The sequence below is a fragment of the Mucor mucedo genome (assembly GCF_025094135.1).
Source record: "Mucor mucedo strain NRRL 3635 chromosome Unknown EV154scaffold_147, whole genome shotgun sequence".
NCBI lineage: Eukaryota > Fungi > Mucoromycota > Mucoromycetes > Mucorales > Mucoraceae > Mucor > Mucor mucedo.
In genome coordinates this window covers 64,865-81,333 of record NW_026252431.1, presented here as the reverse complement: position 1 = coordinate 81,333, position 16,469 = coordinate 64,865, and the positions used below count along the sequence as shown (strand labels likewise).

General features: G+C 36.2%; 2 protein-coding genes across 2 annotated transcripts; both read left to right on the top strand.

The window, feature by feature from the left end:
- Positions 1-9,898: 9,898 nt before the first annotated feature.
- On the top strand, positions 9,899-10,048 carry EV154DRAFT_429818 (uncharacterized protein; the record flags this gene model as incomplete). Its single annotated transcript, XM_051596494.1, has 1 exon — positions 9,899-10,048. One exon carries the CDS (start codon positions 9,899-9,901, stop codon positions 10,046-10,048), a length of 150 nt encoding a protein of 49 aa, XP_051452393.1.
- A 2,652-nt stretch (positions 10,049-12,700) lies between these two features.
- EV154DRAFT_606719 (uncharacterized protein) lies at positions 12,701-13,894 on the top strand (the record flags this gene model as incomplete). The annotated part of the gene is made up of 4 exons (XM_051607555.1): positions 12,701-12,717; positions 12,792-12,856; positions 13,036-13,195; positions 13,726-13,894. 4 exons carry the CDS (start codon positions 12,701-12,703, stop codon positions 13,892-13,894), a joined length of 411 nt encoding a protein of 136 aa, XP_051452392.1.
- Positions 13,895-16,469: the final 2,575 nt, after the last annotated feature.

Here is a 16,469-nt window from a genome sequence, read left to right as displayed (position 1 = left end):
TAATAAATTTGTCAAAAGGTTTTAAATATAAAAGGTAAGGATTCAAGTTAGAGAAGTACAATGCTAAAAGTTAGCATGAAAAATATAAATTGTCTGAGTAAAGTTTTTAGTGTTGAAGTCAATTATTACATATTGAAAATCCGCATTGTAACATAGTGATACAATCTGGATAGTTGTCGGTCTCAATGTGAGCCTCAAGTAACTTCTGATCGAAAGAAAGTTGTTTTTATTAAAATATATTCTTGACTACTTTAAGTAGCATAAACTATAATCATGTGACCTGAGCTTTAACACTCCTATCCTAACTTACGGCCTGACATAGTGATTGTGATGTTTTATTGGCAGAGGTTATAAGTTAGATAGAGCAAGAATATACATAAATAATGATTTATATTTCAGTTCTTAAGCGAGCACCAAGTTATTTTATATAAATACTTGAAAGATATATATGGTCACGAGCCCGTAAAATAAATAGAATAAAAAGACTTGAAATAAAGATACAGAGAAAAGAGACTAGGCTTCGATTTTCTAGGGAGACAGACAGATAATAAACCAAATTATATGTTAAATATAAGTATTGACAGGCAAGATATGGTGTTACACGGCACTTTTTGTCGTTTTGACTTAAGATTTTTTATTTTTTTTTGACTGCTTTTTGAACCTTTTTCTATAAAAGGTTCCCAAAAATTCATAATAAAATAATTAGTTTGTTCTTTACTTTAATCTGAATAAGTCTTTATACTTTAAGTCTTTGTGATTTTGCATTTATTATAATTGCTTGTAATTTCCTTCTGTAAAATCAGCATTGTAGCTATTCCATTACGTATTTAACTATACTCCTTCGAATACCACTCTTATCTGATTTCGTCGTATAAATTACCCTCTTATATAAATATATTTTATCTTTTTCAGTTGACAACTATATAGTCTGGTGCTCACTTTTTAAGAACTTTTATCTTAAACCTCTATTTTTATTTTCTTCTATTGCTTTTACTGAAACTTGCCAGTAACAACATGTCTCAGTATCCCCGCAAATCTGGCATGTCCGGATACGTTTCCGCTTGAAACAATTGCTTGCAGTTTGATAAAGAATGTTGTAAGCCACCTGCAAATGAATACGTTCCTGTTGTATGCGGGAAAGATACATTGGGCCTAAAACGTTACTTTGAATTTGTTGATTTTTGACAGGAATTCTGTTGAACGGTACAGGTGTATTTTTGGAACGTCCTGGTAGATTGATTGCTGGAGGTACAGATTGCGGAATCATGGTTTCTAAAATTACAGATCTGACTTTTTGAATAATTGTGCTATGCTTTGCTTTGGCATAAGCAACAATTTTGTTCTCTTGGAAAATGTTATAGTATAGCTTTAAATGTTCCAGCGTCTTGTAAAATATAGCTACACCGTCAGCAGATGAGTTCCAACGAGAGGCCAATTGGCTCCAATTTGGCTCTGCTGATAATTGACAGTTATCGACCAGAATGTCTTCAAAGAGTGCTTTTTCTTCAGAAGTATGAACAGGAAGAATTGCATACTTGGTATGTTGCTTGCATGCGATATATTTAAATCTACTGTTGTTTGCACGCTTTGTAGACGGCAGCAGTAATAATGCTACGTCTGACAAGCATGTGTCACCAGTATTTATCAGATCACTTGTACCCGGAGCCAAAGTATTGATGTTTTCGACACACAAGGTTTCCATCTGATCATTTGAAATAGGGCAAATGCCGAACACTTCGTCGGAACCACAAAAATCCAAGGCGTTTGGCATACATGCAGTTTGTTGCTGTTGTGATCGAGCTTATATACAGATATAACTCTATCATCAATTCTTTCTATCTTATTTGATAACCTTTCTATAAATCATTATTGCATTACACTTTAAATCAAATACATGCTACTACACTCTATTTACTACGCATTGATTACTCATCAATATATAGAAAATAATAGTCATACATTTATTCCAGATAATACAATCCAATGGTATGATCGCTCGTCAATAACAAGATTCTCGAAGGTACCATGAGATGCTCGATCTTTAATTGACAATACGCCTATTGTATATTTGACAGGTTTCACTTTAATGATTGATATTCAGCCAGCCCTGAATACTGTGCTTCCACTCTCAATTTACCGAATGTTTGAAAAGTCCGCCCACCTTTTTGAAAGAAATTGGCCAATGGCGTGTGTTTGGGATGGAGATAAAATGTAAATTAAGGTAACAAAAGAAAATACTGTTAGAACTTTGTATATCTTTTATTTCGAGAAAATTTAGATTAGGGAATTCTACTAGCAAAAACTACAGGTATTTATACTAAATGATTAGATGGCTTTCGGATAATATATGTGACGCGTTAGAGGAATATGATATAATGTTATACGTAATGTCTGTTTAAATAAATATGTTATGAAGTAATTCCTGCCTTACAAAGTAAAGACAAAAGTACGTGAGGATCTAAATTCATCTCCGCAGGTGACATTACGTAAATGCCAAAGAGAAAGTTTAGTGCGTGCAATATTCAGTAACCGAATATTCCGCCTATGGGATTGTACTATACTTTTATGGTATTATAATATTTTACTCGTCACAAGGCAAATCACCTTGTGCACAGACACCAACGGTTCTGATGATAACAAATGGGGCGAAGTGTGAGCCATGAATATTTATACATGATCATCCATTATTATGTAAAATGTGATGATTCTTTTATTATAATCTATGACATCCTCAACATCATCCTCCACCAGTTTCAACAAACCTGTTGAGACGGCAAAATCTATAATTGGTATAACAAACATGTAATAGCCAGCTACCAAATGTCTTTTGTGTATGCAGATCTAATACAATGAATGTGGGGTATAAGGTGACTGCCAAACCTAAGTGGCGTCGAAGTATTTACAATCTTTTCTTTTTATTTTCTCTTCGTCTATTCAGTCTGTCCTCTCTACTCTCCATCTGTAAGGGACGACTACGCTTCTCTTGTGCATTGACGACATTGTTCACATTATGACTCCTGACATTCTTTGACGCGGAATTCTGCGACATGTTCGACATTGTAGATGTTGAAGGCGTTTTTTGCGCTCTTTCATTTCCAGCAAGAGAGTCTACTTTATTCCAATAACGTTGAATATAAGTTGGGTCTGTGAAATCACTAGCCTTCTGCCATGTGTTAGCACGTTCGCCATAACCAGCCCACTTAACAAGAAATTCTCTATTTCCTGGAGGTCCACGATGATCACGAATGTCTTCAACTTCATAATATTCTTCTTCAATGTGGGACTCGTCCATGTTTACCATCTTTAATTCGGAAGGCGTGTAGTTACGATGTAATAACTCACCTTGCTCATCCTTCAGCTCATATGATCCTCCTTGATTCTTACGTACCACTGTATACGGCCCTTCATAAAGTGGTGCAAGCTTACTTGCCCTACTCTTCAAGCGAACCATTACGTGTGAACCGACAGGGATATCTACAAGCACATTCTTATTATTGTATCTCTTGCTGTATTCCTCATTGATCTTCTTCGTACGTTCTTCGATCGCGGGAAACACAATACCTTCCATGTACTCGATACGTTCTTCTAACTCTTCAACTGTCATCAAGTCTTTTGGAAGTGGATACTTCTCAGCATCAGCATAGTCATCAGGTAGATTTACTCTACGAGCGTACATAAGGGAAAATGGAGAACTAAGTGTCTTGCTCTTGATGTATCTGTTCATGCACAGCTGAACGATAGGTAAGTAATGACTCCAATCTCGACCATTGGATTGAACCATTTTTCTCAACATATTAACGGCAATTTTTACACCAGCTTCAGCACTTCCGTTTCCTTGTGGATGATATGGCGTTGTATATCGTCTATCAATTCCCAAGTTCTTTGAAATACTATGCATTACGGAGTTCTTAAACTCTCTACCACAATCACTCTGGATACACCGAGCTACACCATAGTCACCGAATATACTCATCAACGTCTTTGCCACTGTATCTGATTGCTTATTCTTTAAGGGTCTGATCACAATATACTTAGTGCATATATCAGTCAGTACAAATAAATAAACATATCCTTCTTCAGTTGGAGCGAGAGGACCAGCTAAATCAATTGCAACGTGATCAAAAGGACGATGAGCTACAACACTTGTTAAAGGATGATAACCTCTCTTTAATATGTTGTGCTTTTGGCATTCAGGACAAGAGCTTACAATCATTTTGGCTTCATCATATATCTTGGTCCAATGCATGCCTCGACTATGAATATCACGGACAATTGCTTGGGAACCGAAATGACCAAATGCGTGAGTCTCTTTCAAGATGGAATCTCTCTCTTCTTCAGGAGGAGTCATATAGTTGGTGGTATCATCTCTACTCTCTACCAATCTATTCGCAAGTACGTTTATAACTTCGTCTTTGCTGTATTTCTTTCTTTTAATATTAACTCGCTTCAAATTTTTATCTTTTTTAGTCTGTGTATTTCTGCCTCTATCCTCCACCAGTTTGCGATCATCCTCTAGAGGAGGATACAAACGGCTCAATAAATCGGGGAGTCGATTCAAAATACCAGGGATATGAACTACGTCAAAATCGAAATCAAGCAGTGTTTCGATCCAACCAACCATCATAGGATTAGCCACTTTTTGAGTGTGAAGATAAACGAGCGCTTTATGATCAGTGAAGATGGTAAAGTGACGACCCCAAAGAAATTTTCTAAATTTCGTGAGTGCTAAAACGACACCATACAATTCTCTTTTAGTTGTAGACCACCGACGCATAGAAGGTTGTAAGGAAGATGACACGAAGCTCACATATTGTTCACGTCCTGTGTTTTCTTCTTTCTGATAGAGAACCGCAGCAACGCCATAAAGTGATGCATCTGTAGCCACATAAAACTTTCTACTCAAGTCTGGATAGTGTAACACCAAATTGGATTGTAAAATATTCTTCAAAGATTCAAAACTACGTGTCTGAACATCGGTCCATAATTCCTCTACATTAGGGGCATGACTCAATCTGGAAATAGGTTCGGCTACTCTACTTATCATAGGTATGTACTCTCTGAAATAATTTATCAGACCCATAAACGATTGGATTTGCTTACTATTTTTGGGAATAGGCCACTTATCAACACTACCAGTCAACTTCTGACGATCTACTTTAGTGCCTTTTGCATTAACTACAAAGCCCAAGAGTCGCACTGAGTGCTGGAACCAAGAACACTTCTTTGGATTTAAAATCAAATTTACGGACGTCAATTTGTCAACGACTAGCTTTACATCCTTCGCATGTTGCTCAATACTATCACTGGCAATAATGCAATCATCTACAAAATTCTGAACGCAGTCAACTCCATCAAAGAGGGTCGCTAAACATTTCTGGAATTGTGATGTTAACATCTTTACACCAAAACATCCCTTGATGAACGAATACTGGGCATTATTGTGTGTAAATGTCAACTTGTGAACATCTTCAGGCGCCACCTTAAATCTATGATACGCGTTCGATAAATCCAAAGTGGTGAATACCTTCTTATGAGCCAAGTTATCAAATATTTCTCTGACCAAAGGTACAGGAAAGTTAAAGGAAGGAGGAAGCAAATTATTCAAGCCTCTCAGATCAACTACGACTCTATGCGATACAATTGCACCCAGCTTGTCACGTTTAGGAACAAGTAACAATGCATGGTTAAAGGACGTGTTGACTTTAGACTTTATAATTGTACCAGTTTTCAACCACTCATCAATTTGCTTATCTAATACTGGTCTTAACGCATGTGGAATGGCATACTGTCTGCGATATGACGTAGCTCCTTCTTTAGTTGGTAAACGAATGATTGACTCAGGCATAGGACAAGATGAGGATGGTGAAATAGCTTGGTTACGATCAACTGATTCTTTTATAAGATCGAAGAATCTCGCTCTTTCTTCAGGCGTACCTGCAGGCGAATTATCGGGTTCATGTTCATTAGCGTGATCAATGTTTACATTTTCAAAAGCTGCATTATCATCTAAGTGTGACAAAGCACCATCAAGTTTATAAGCAACCCCGGTCAAACCAATATTCATTTTAGGAAGAATATCTTTGCCAAGTAAAATGTCAAACTCAAATCCATCATTGAACTCCATGACCTCAAAAGCATGATCAAATACAATACCATTAGAATATTTACATTTCAAAAGGTTAGTTTTGCCAATGCGAGCTGCTCCACTATTAGGAGTCAAAAAATTATAGGAACCATTTAACTTATTTATTTTGTTTATTTTTAGTTTATTTAATAGTGTACTCTTTTTTATAAATGTGGTACTACTACCCGTATCAATGGCCCCGACCAGGTGCTCGTTCTCTATAATTATAGGAGTCAAAAGATTAAATGCATTAGCTTTACTTTCTGAATCTCTCTTTATCTCGTAATTCGGATACTTACAATTGTCGTACGACAATCCCTCCATCATCGTACTGACTTCGGTCGTGGCCTGCTCCTCAATGGAAGCGGCTGGTGGTGCCTGTTTCTCGGCTGAACCGGAAACGGCAAGGACAGGACGACTCTCTTGACACTGATGGCCAGGAGCCCAAGGAAGCTGACACCTGTAACACTTACGGCTGCCACTTGCGATCGCACTCTTCTTCTTGCCACTAAAACAGTCCTTCGTCTCGTGAGTACCGTTCTTGCCATGTTGGGTGCAGAAGAAGGATTTAGACACTCGGTTCACAGTCTTGTTCTTGAAAGGGAACTTCTTACGACGGACCTCGACGTCACGACCAGACGAGAACTCCTCTCTCTTCACACCAGAGGGAATCACCGCAGCAGCACCAGCATACACTGAGTTATCATCACCTAGCACGTCACGACCGACTTGGGTAATGTACTCAACCGTCCAACCCTTGTCCTTGTTGGCGAAAATTTCGGTTCTAGCCAGCGTCATACGTAGAATGGTTTGGCACAGGCAAGACCAAGGAAGAGAGGAACCGATCAGCAATTCGATGGGTCCGTTTGGGACTAAACCAGCGTTAACACTGTTTGCAAGAATCTTTTCGAATAATCCGTGATTGACTCTTGCATGGTCATTTTCATCGTGAAGACCATATCCGTGTAGTGGCTGGTAATTTTAGATGACCCATGATACTCCTTGAACGCGGTACGAGCACTAGCCCACGAAGTACACTTCTTCAACTCCGTGTTGACCCAAGCGTGGTCATTACTAGGCAAACACAAAGGCAAAAATTGTTTCCACACCTTCTCCATATCTCGGGCAGAACCAGCAATAATATTTTCAAACGTCTGCAGGAAATGCTCAGCAGATTCAAACACCTCATCGTTGGGAAAAGGACGGACAATACTGGAGGCCAGTTGGAAACGGGGTAAGTCTCTTCGAGACAAGGAGAGACCATCACCAGAATGTGAGGAAGAAAAACCATCATAGCTACCAGAGTTGGTAGTGGATGCCACAGAAGCAGAGTCAAAACCGTTCAACTTGATAATCTGACGATTAATACGATCAATGTCTTCCAGAGCAATATCAGACGCACCATAATCACCTCTGGCACGAGCCTCACTGAAAGCAGTAAGTAGAGCAGCCTTCTCTTCACGAAGACCTTGAATGATATTATTCAACATTGCATGCTCATCCAAAGGAGCGGAAGCAGAACCAGCTTGAGATGCAGATGAACCAAGAGTATGGGGTTCACTCATTTGTTCGTCACCTTCAGCATTACCAGTAGCATTGAAACCATTAGCACCGAAGAAGGGAGCGTTACCAGCGGATACATTTAAAGGGTTAACCATAAAGTCTTGGCTAACTTGACTAGCAGCAGGAGAGTTGACACCAGTAGAATTCATTTGAGTAATTAACAGTAAAAAATGTTTGGGATGGAGATAAAATGTAAATTAAGGTAACAAAAGAAAATACTGTTAGAACTTTGTATATCTTTTATTTCGAGAAAATTTAGATTAGGGAATTCTACTAGCAAAAACTACAGGTATTTATACTAAATGATTAGATGGCTTTCGGATAATATATGTGACGCGTTAGAGGAATATGATATAATGTTATACGTAATGTCTGTTTAAATAAATATGTTATGAAGTAATTCCTGCCTTACAAAGTAAAGACAAAAGTACGTGAGGATCTAAATTCATCTCCGCAGGTGACATTACGTAAATGCCAAAGAGAAAGTTTAGTGCGTGCAATATTCAGTAACCGAATATTCCGCCTATGGGATTGTACTATACTTTTATGGTATTATAATATTTTACTCGTCACAAGGCAAATCCCCTTGTGCACAGACACCAACGGTTCTGATGATAGCAAATGGGGCGAAGTGTGAGCCATGAATATTTATACATGATCATCCATTATTATGTAAAATGTGATGATTCTTTTATTATAATCTATGACATCCTCAACAGCGTGAAGTTAAATTGCCCAGAAAAAAAAGCTATTTTGCCCGAATGTTTGAACTTAATTTGCCCACTTTGTGGAAATCGGTGTAGATTTATAAAATAAAAACAAGAAAATTATCAAACTTGCAAAAATTAACTAAGGCTTTATTAAACAATGTAAGAAAACATTTTAACCAAACATAGGCATTAATTAAGAGCTTTCAAAGTACGATGGTTACACCATTCGTAAAAACGACTATAAATAACCCCTTCTTTTTTTTAATAAACTTCAGACATATTTTACTCTCACAAAACTTACTATAACCGAGCCATATTTGCTCTTACTTCCTTTTCTTTTTCTTTCTTTCTTTATCTTTTATTCTTTCTCTTTTTCTTTTCTTCTTTTTTTTATAAAGACTTACTTGAAAACATCTTAATTTATAAGAACCATTCAGTAAATCTCGAGATCCTGTACAGTAAACAACTTTCTTTTGAATAGTAACATACGTACTTTAAACAGTCTCAATAAAAACTCTTCTATATCTTCTTTCTCTTTTGTATAAATATATAAGAAAACATCCTTATCTGGAACCATTCTATATATTTCTGACCTTGTGTGAACACCTTCTATTATTTTCTATAATCAGAAACAGTACACACTTTACTCCGTCAAACAAAATCATTTACTTTTATTAAAATTCGTTAAGAAACATCCTTAATCGGAACCATCATAACGTAATTAAGACCCTGTATAGTAAAACAACTCTATTTTGAAGTACCATTACATACTTAAATCAGTCTTGATAAAAGCTTCTCGTTAACTTAATAACTCATACAATATAATCCTTGATTCTTCTACGAACTCTTGATTGTTCCTTTCTCTTTCCCTTAATAACAATACGATAACAAAGGTCTAATCAAAACCTATTAATTGATTTGGTGCTCACTTTAAATTCAATCAACCCACGTCTTTATTAAACTCTACGGAACATCCATTTTATAATAACAAATAAAAAGGGGTCTTTATATACACATTATTTCAGACATTGATCACAGATGGGCTGATGACGGTCGTGGGTAGATTCATCCAGATAATACTCGGATGTAATGATCCCATATAGAAAGGCCATAATGAAATGTCAATAACAATAACAATAACATTCATTCTTAAACTGTGTATGTCTTGTAGCACAATATTCAAGGGAAAATGTAGTTCTTAATTCAGATAGCTGTGGCACCTCAATGTGGCTGATGTAACCTTCATATTTTTTTATATCAATGTTATTATTCAAATGTATGTCTTATACTCGTATGAAGGATAATATGAGATCAAGCCTGTACATAAAGTAAATGATCAGTATTTAATATAACAGTATCAATAAGAATTATATTTAGGATTATCAAATGGAAGATTTAAGAAGTGTAGATAGAGTCATATATTAAGTATATAGCCTCGATCACGACACACTTCTTACAAATATTTTTACCTGCTCAGTGAACTTTTATAAAATAATTCAAAATGAATTTCTTTCAAGAAGATGGTAGAGGCGGAATTGTAAACGCATCTGGAGAAGAAGCATCAAATTTTGTTGTAGAACCCTCATTTCGCATGACAAAATTAGTGAATCTCAAGAACTACATTAAAAATAAAAAAATTAACCACAGATAATGAAGAACCTAAGGATATTGACATGTCAGAAGCAGCAAAAAGGGTAGAAAGACCAACTGTTTACAACTATTACACAGATGATGATCGATTGCGTTATTTCTATTTCATTCAGGAAATGCTCATGAAACCGTCTGAAGCTGCCAAAGCCGCTAACGTCAACTATGAGACTGCAAGAAAGTAGAAACGTGCTTACGATCAAGATCCAGATAAGAACATTCCCTTTAAAAAAACCAATCGCACTTCAAACAGACCCGAAAGCAAGCTAAATGAACAACACAAAGCTTACCTTACGGACGTTTTTGACGAAAACCCATCAGCTGTCATCCAAGATGCGGTGGAAAATCTGACCAAAAGCTTTGAAGGTGTCGTATTTGGGTACGATCCACTTAAAGAATAATTAAGCAAATCGTCTAAATAAATAAACTATGAAATTAAAACAACCTTTGATGTTGCATATCAGCATACGCTTGTATACTGCTATACAACTTCTCCTACTTCGATTACATACTTCTATATAAAAGATTGCATGATTGGCCTAAATACGATATACTGTGCTAAAACCACATAATAAATGCTACTGTCTACAAAAGGAAAGATGTTTCACGGATAAAAGATCGGGAATAAGTAACCCGGCTTTATGGAAATTTCTTCATTACAACACAACTCTAGGCTCCGACCAATGAGAGATCAGAGAATTTAAGGAACAATAATAAATCAAGGACAGCTACCTTACGATCTTCAATAAACCAAATGAATGGTCCATCATATAAAACTACGATGGATCTGAGCTGTCAAAAATACAAGCCACAACATCTTCTATCTTCTATAAATATCAGGGCAAACCTGCCCGTCTAGTTAGCTCTTAATCAATTTTTATACAAATAAATCGACAAGACTTATAATTGTATTCTCTTTGTTTTTTTATCTATTTTTTTCTGTAAATCTATTCTCTCTTAAAGTCTATTTTTACTACATATACGAATGACAGTTGGATACAGAATGCTATACCACTGAGTTACGATATCACCGATCGAGAAGAGAAACTTCTCAGATCAATCAAGAATTATAAGAAAGAGAAACTTAATATTAATAGTTCTCTCAATGGATTAGCTACCCAGAGAGAGAATAGAACAGCTATTAATATAAATGGTTCATTTACTTATATATTGATAAACACAACTTATACGACTGTAAGTGTATAAAAGAAGTAGTGCATGGAATATTTGGATGCCTATAATCAACAACTAAATATACAAACATCGATAAGATGTTCTATATTTAGGATCACATATTTACCCATGTCTTAGATAAAAATAATCAACAGAATGGATAAATGATCAGACATAACTACATGTTCTACCACAGCCAATTAAACACAAAAACCTTATGCATCTTTTAACTAGCCACCGTTACACAATATCTTACTGGAGTTCCGTATTTCAAACAAAACAATAAGAGTGTCCCAGATCGGTTGATTCAGGGCTGTCGTGATCGAGGCTATATACTTAATATATGACTCTATCTACACTTCTTAAATCTTCCATTTGATAATCCTAAATATAATTCTTATTGATACTGTTATATTAAATACTGATCATTTACTTTATGTACAGGCTTGATCTCATATCATCCTTCATACAAGTATAAGACATACATTTAAATAATAACATTGATATGAACACATATGAAGGTTACATCAGCCACATTGAGGGGCCACAGCTATCTGAATTAAGAACTATATTTTCCCTTGAATATTGTGCTACAAGACATACACAGTTTAAGAATGAATGTTATTGTTATTGTTATTGACATCTCATTATGGCCTTTCTATATGGGATCATTACATCCGAGTATTATCTGGATGAATCTACCCACGACCGTCATCAGCCCATCTGTGATCAATGTCTGAAATAATGTGTATATAAAGACCCCTTTTTATTTGTTTAATAAAGCCTTAGTTAATTTTTGCAAGTTTGATAATTTTCTTGTTTTTATTTTATAAATCTACACCGATTTCCACAAGGGCGAAGTTAATTATAATCAATTCTAACGAGTAGAATTCATTTAATGAAAGGCGGGAAACTGAGTATAGATTTATTACAAGACCAGAAAGGTTGACTCAACACAACTACCAGGGGAAGTTGTTCAATATAAAAAGGATCAATTATTTCATCGCAGCAGAGTTCTTTTAGTCTATTTTTACCTCCAATAAAGATATACTTTTTTCTCATTACTTTTTCATTGTAATATTTTTGTCAAATACCACAAAAGTTTAGCAACGGTATCAGAAAAAATGAATCCGTGGCTTGTAATTCTGCTTTGTTTCGTGAAGTTAGTTCATCGACGTCAGATAACAAGGATAAGAATCATTGTTGTGACGATCCCGCTCCCATTGAGGAACACAATAGTGTATATGTTAATAATGTTACACTGAGTTAGACTACCATGACATAGATCACACAGATTATTCTGCTGTCAAGCAAGTATTTTACGTTTAAACTGGGCAGAGTATCCATGCAGATTACTTAATCGCTCCTGAAGAAGAACGTCAAGATCTTTTAGATGATGCACATAATAAAGTAGGCCATTAAGTTGCTGAGCAAATGGTAAAACGAATTCATAGTGAAGGGATCCATTGGCCACATTTAATCGATGCCTGTATCGAATTTGTACGTAAATGTAAGGAATGCCAAAAGCATAACATACAAAAACGTGGGTATCATCCTTTGAGACCTATATATAGTTGTCTCCCTGGTGATCATTATGCACTTGATTTAGGTGGTCCATTAAATACAACCTCAATTATTGGTAATAATTATTTTAAAATAATTGTGTCGTAACCACTAGATTTTGCATATTACATGCCCTTCCTGATAAGAAAAATTCCACTGTTCTGCGTTCGCTTGTTGAGGTTTTTTCCGTAATTGGATTCCCGCTTGTGTTACAAACAGACAGCGGCGCGGAGTTTAAACATTGTCTTGCGAAAGATCTCGCTGACGGCATGGGTTTTGATCATAGATTCATCACACCGCTGCATGCAAGTGCAAATGGTATCAGTGAACGTTACGTTCAATCAGTTAAAAGACTACTTTCTAAGGCAACGCGAGATGTCGGTGACGATTGGGATTTACATTTGAATGCTGTTCAGTTAGCTTTAAATAATCGTATTTCGTGTGGTGATCTGCTATATTGTTGCTACATTAAATAAACCTATATCTATGACATCAATACATTAAGAATGATTAAGGAATCAATTACCCAATATAGATAGTTAGTACTATCATATCACAAGGTTACAAGAACACAGTGACAAAGGCTTACTAAAGATATGGAAGTACAATGTGTCTAAGATGACAGTAATTCCAAGTGTAACATATTTACAAAATAAGCAGTTAAAGGTAACAGGATACACACTGGGAAAATGATAACAACTTCAAAGATACACTAAAGATAGTGGTACAGCAGATAGTCTTTTTTATATAAATACTTGTTCATTTTATTTCATAATAAAGACAATCTTATAAACAGTCTCAAATTATTCATAAACTGCCTTATAATTTTTACTTACCTCAAAACACAACATTTCGAAGAGATTAAACTCTACGCCCTTTTTCTCCCATGTTTGCGAGAAAAAATATCGAGCCATACGGATTCCGTAAAACTCCTTCTGTATCAAGTGAACAACGTAAGCCTAAGTCTGAAGAGGAATTGATCAAAAGAATTGATTACATGACAGATATCGTGTTTCCTGCTTATACAGCTAAAACCATGGCCCAAATTATAATTGAAAAAGCTAAATTTGACAATAAGCATCAATTAGTAGAATATCCTCCTTGTCGTATTTGACGCCTAATTCCACGAATACAATTACTCTTATCTTGTCACTCAATTATAATACATATAACCTATGTATTATAAGTACCATATTGCGAATACATTCCTATTGGTACGACACAGTACCAGCTCCCTCACATGTCAAACTGAAATCAGATTTCATAATCGTTCCTGGATTGGTTGAGTAGCTGCCGAATCTTCTAGTTTCTCATAAATTTATTTTAGTAATCCAATCAAGGACCCTGTCATTGAATGGATAAACTGTAATAGGGGGTCCCAAACATTAAACTTTTTGTAAAATTATCGGGCGCTTTTTTTAAAAATTCCGGGAGCTTTTTTTGTGTGGGTGACTGTCTAAAAACCTTGTCACTTAGTCAAAGTACACTCTAGCACTTCTCTGATTTAGTTCCTCTTTTACTCCTCTTTTACTACTCATTTACTTATAAATCTCTCTATAAACTACCTTTAAAATGCCCAAAGTATCAACCAGACAACAAACCTTGAAAGAAATGAAAACTTTGCATAAGCACAGTGTCATCATTGAAGACGATAAACAAGCCGATGAGATGCACAAATTATTGAGCGGATTAGAAACGAAACGCGTTTTGAACAGTGGAGCAGGCATCCCTAAACTTAACCAGTACCGTGAGTTTTTTCTCAAGTGGGATGACGAAGAGTTTGTCAAGATGTGTCGAATGAAGAAGGAGTCTTTCTTGAAACTTCTTCGCCTTATTGAAGACCATCCTGTCTTCAACAACAAGAGTTTTGTCGCCCAAACGGATGTTCATATCCAACTTGCGGTGACCTTAAGACGATTGAGCCACGACGGAACAGGCAACAGCACCCTGAAACTTTTTACCGGTCTAAACATATTTTGGACCGATACCGCCAGTATCGGTGCAATTTTTAGAAATTACGGATACCGCCGGTCTTTTTTAAAAACTGCACCGATACCGATTTTTAAAAAAATGAAAAACTACCGTAAAAATGAAATTAAAAGTTGGGAAATGATGCTTGTTGACATATTTATTATAGTTGATAAGAAAAAAAAGTTTATAAAGTTAATATTGATGGAAGTAATAAGCGAAAAGTGAATGTTTGAATGGGAGAGGGTACATTTGTTGTTACACGACAAAATTTTTTTTTTCCTCTAGTGGTGCTGAAGTTCAACTTTTGCTTTTTCGTTCCTTTTTCAATTTTTATTTTTATTTTTTTGCTCAAGTTAAAACAATGTTTTTTACTTGGCCAGCCGTAGCAGACATGTCCTTTTCGAAGGCATCACCAGTTCGAAGTACATATTGAAATGTAGATTCATCACCAGTTTCTTTCAATAAGCCAACGACAGAAACAATATCCTCAGCGTCAAAAACCACGAATTTTTTGTCGGTTCCGTTGAAAGGTTGGACACGAGGAACGGATTTAGAGTATGGCGACACACCATGAGTTCTCATCAACTCACCATACACGTAATGGGACCCCTGTCTTTCCTCGAACATTTGGAATCTGAAGAAGAAAAGGACCTTGCAGACATACCAGTTGGATACCGAAGAGAAACGACTATATTTAAAAGAAATTCAGCATACACACAATAGAAACACAACAACAAACACTTACCTATTTTTATGAACAGCAGTAAACATCACATACTCGCCACCACGAGAGCTCGACTTGTTTTTTTCTTTTGACATGGAAGAAATGTACACCTGGTTGTCAAAAAACAGTTTGGCCGAAATTATCACTTCTTGACGAAGAAAACAATTGGGGATATTGACCTGCTTTGAACCAACCATTCGACTTAAACAATCCATTAAAGCTTTCAACCAAGGAAGAGTACGAATGTCACCTTTGATACAACTAGTCTTGTCCAATGTCAGCTTTCGGACCAAATTGAGTACAACCAATGAACCCGCATCAGACACATGGAAAGGAGACCATAGTTGAGGAGAATTAGGATCATTGTTGGGATGGGACATGTAATTATTGGGATTGTTGGCAACAGCAGTCAAGGCAGAAAAGTCAAATATTTTGGACAATTGAAAAAACTTGAAGATTTCCCGCGTTTCCATGATATTACCAGCATTTACACCTGGATGCATCGTTGATCTGATTCGTTTTTTGTAAGCTCCAATGGACCTTTCGAGAGATCTGGCTGAGTAGCATCTAAGGGGCCTAAAGAAAGTTAGTCAGTAAATATTATACAGTTAATAACTATTGGTAAAGGCAGCTTACCCCATTCGCTTGATCATGTAAGGAATATGATGCAGTTGATGCATATTGTACTTGAGGATCGTGCGAGAAATGGTCTGAGATACTAGGCAGCTGTCCAGATACTTGAACCAGTCATCGAAAGATCTTAATGACATTGGAGGTTAGTAAGGGTTAGGCTTGGTAAATATATGATTAATTGACTAATTACTTTTCAATCTCTTTCAGATCATCTTTGTTAATGGACCACTGCAAACTCAGTTTTACACCACGAGAAAGGGAAATCAACGCAGAGGCAGTACTTCTACCAGCAGTATTCCTACTACCAAAGATAGATGCAATCAGAGTGGGCACCACGTAAACCAGCCAGGCAATCCAATCG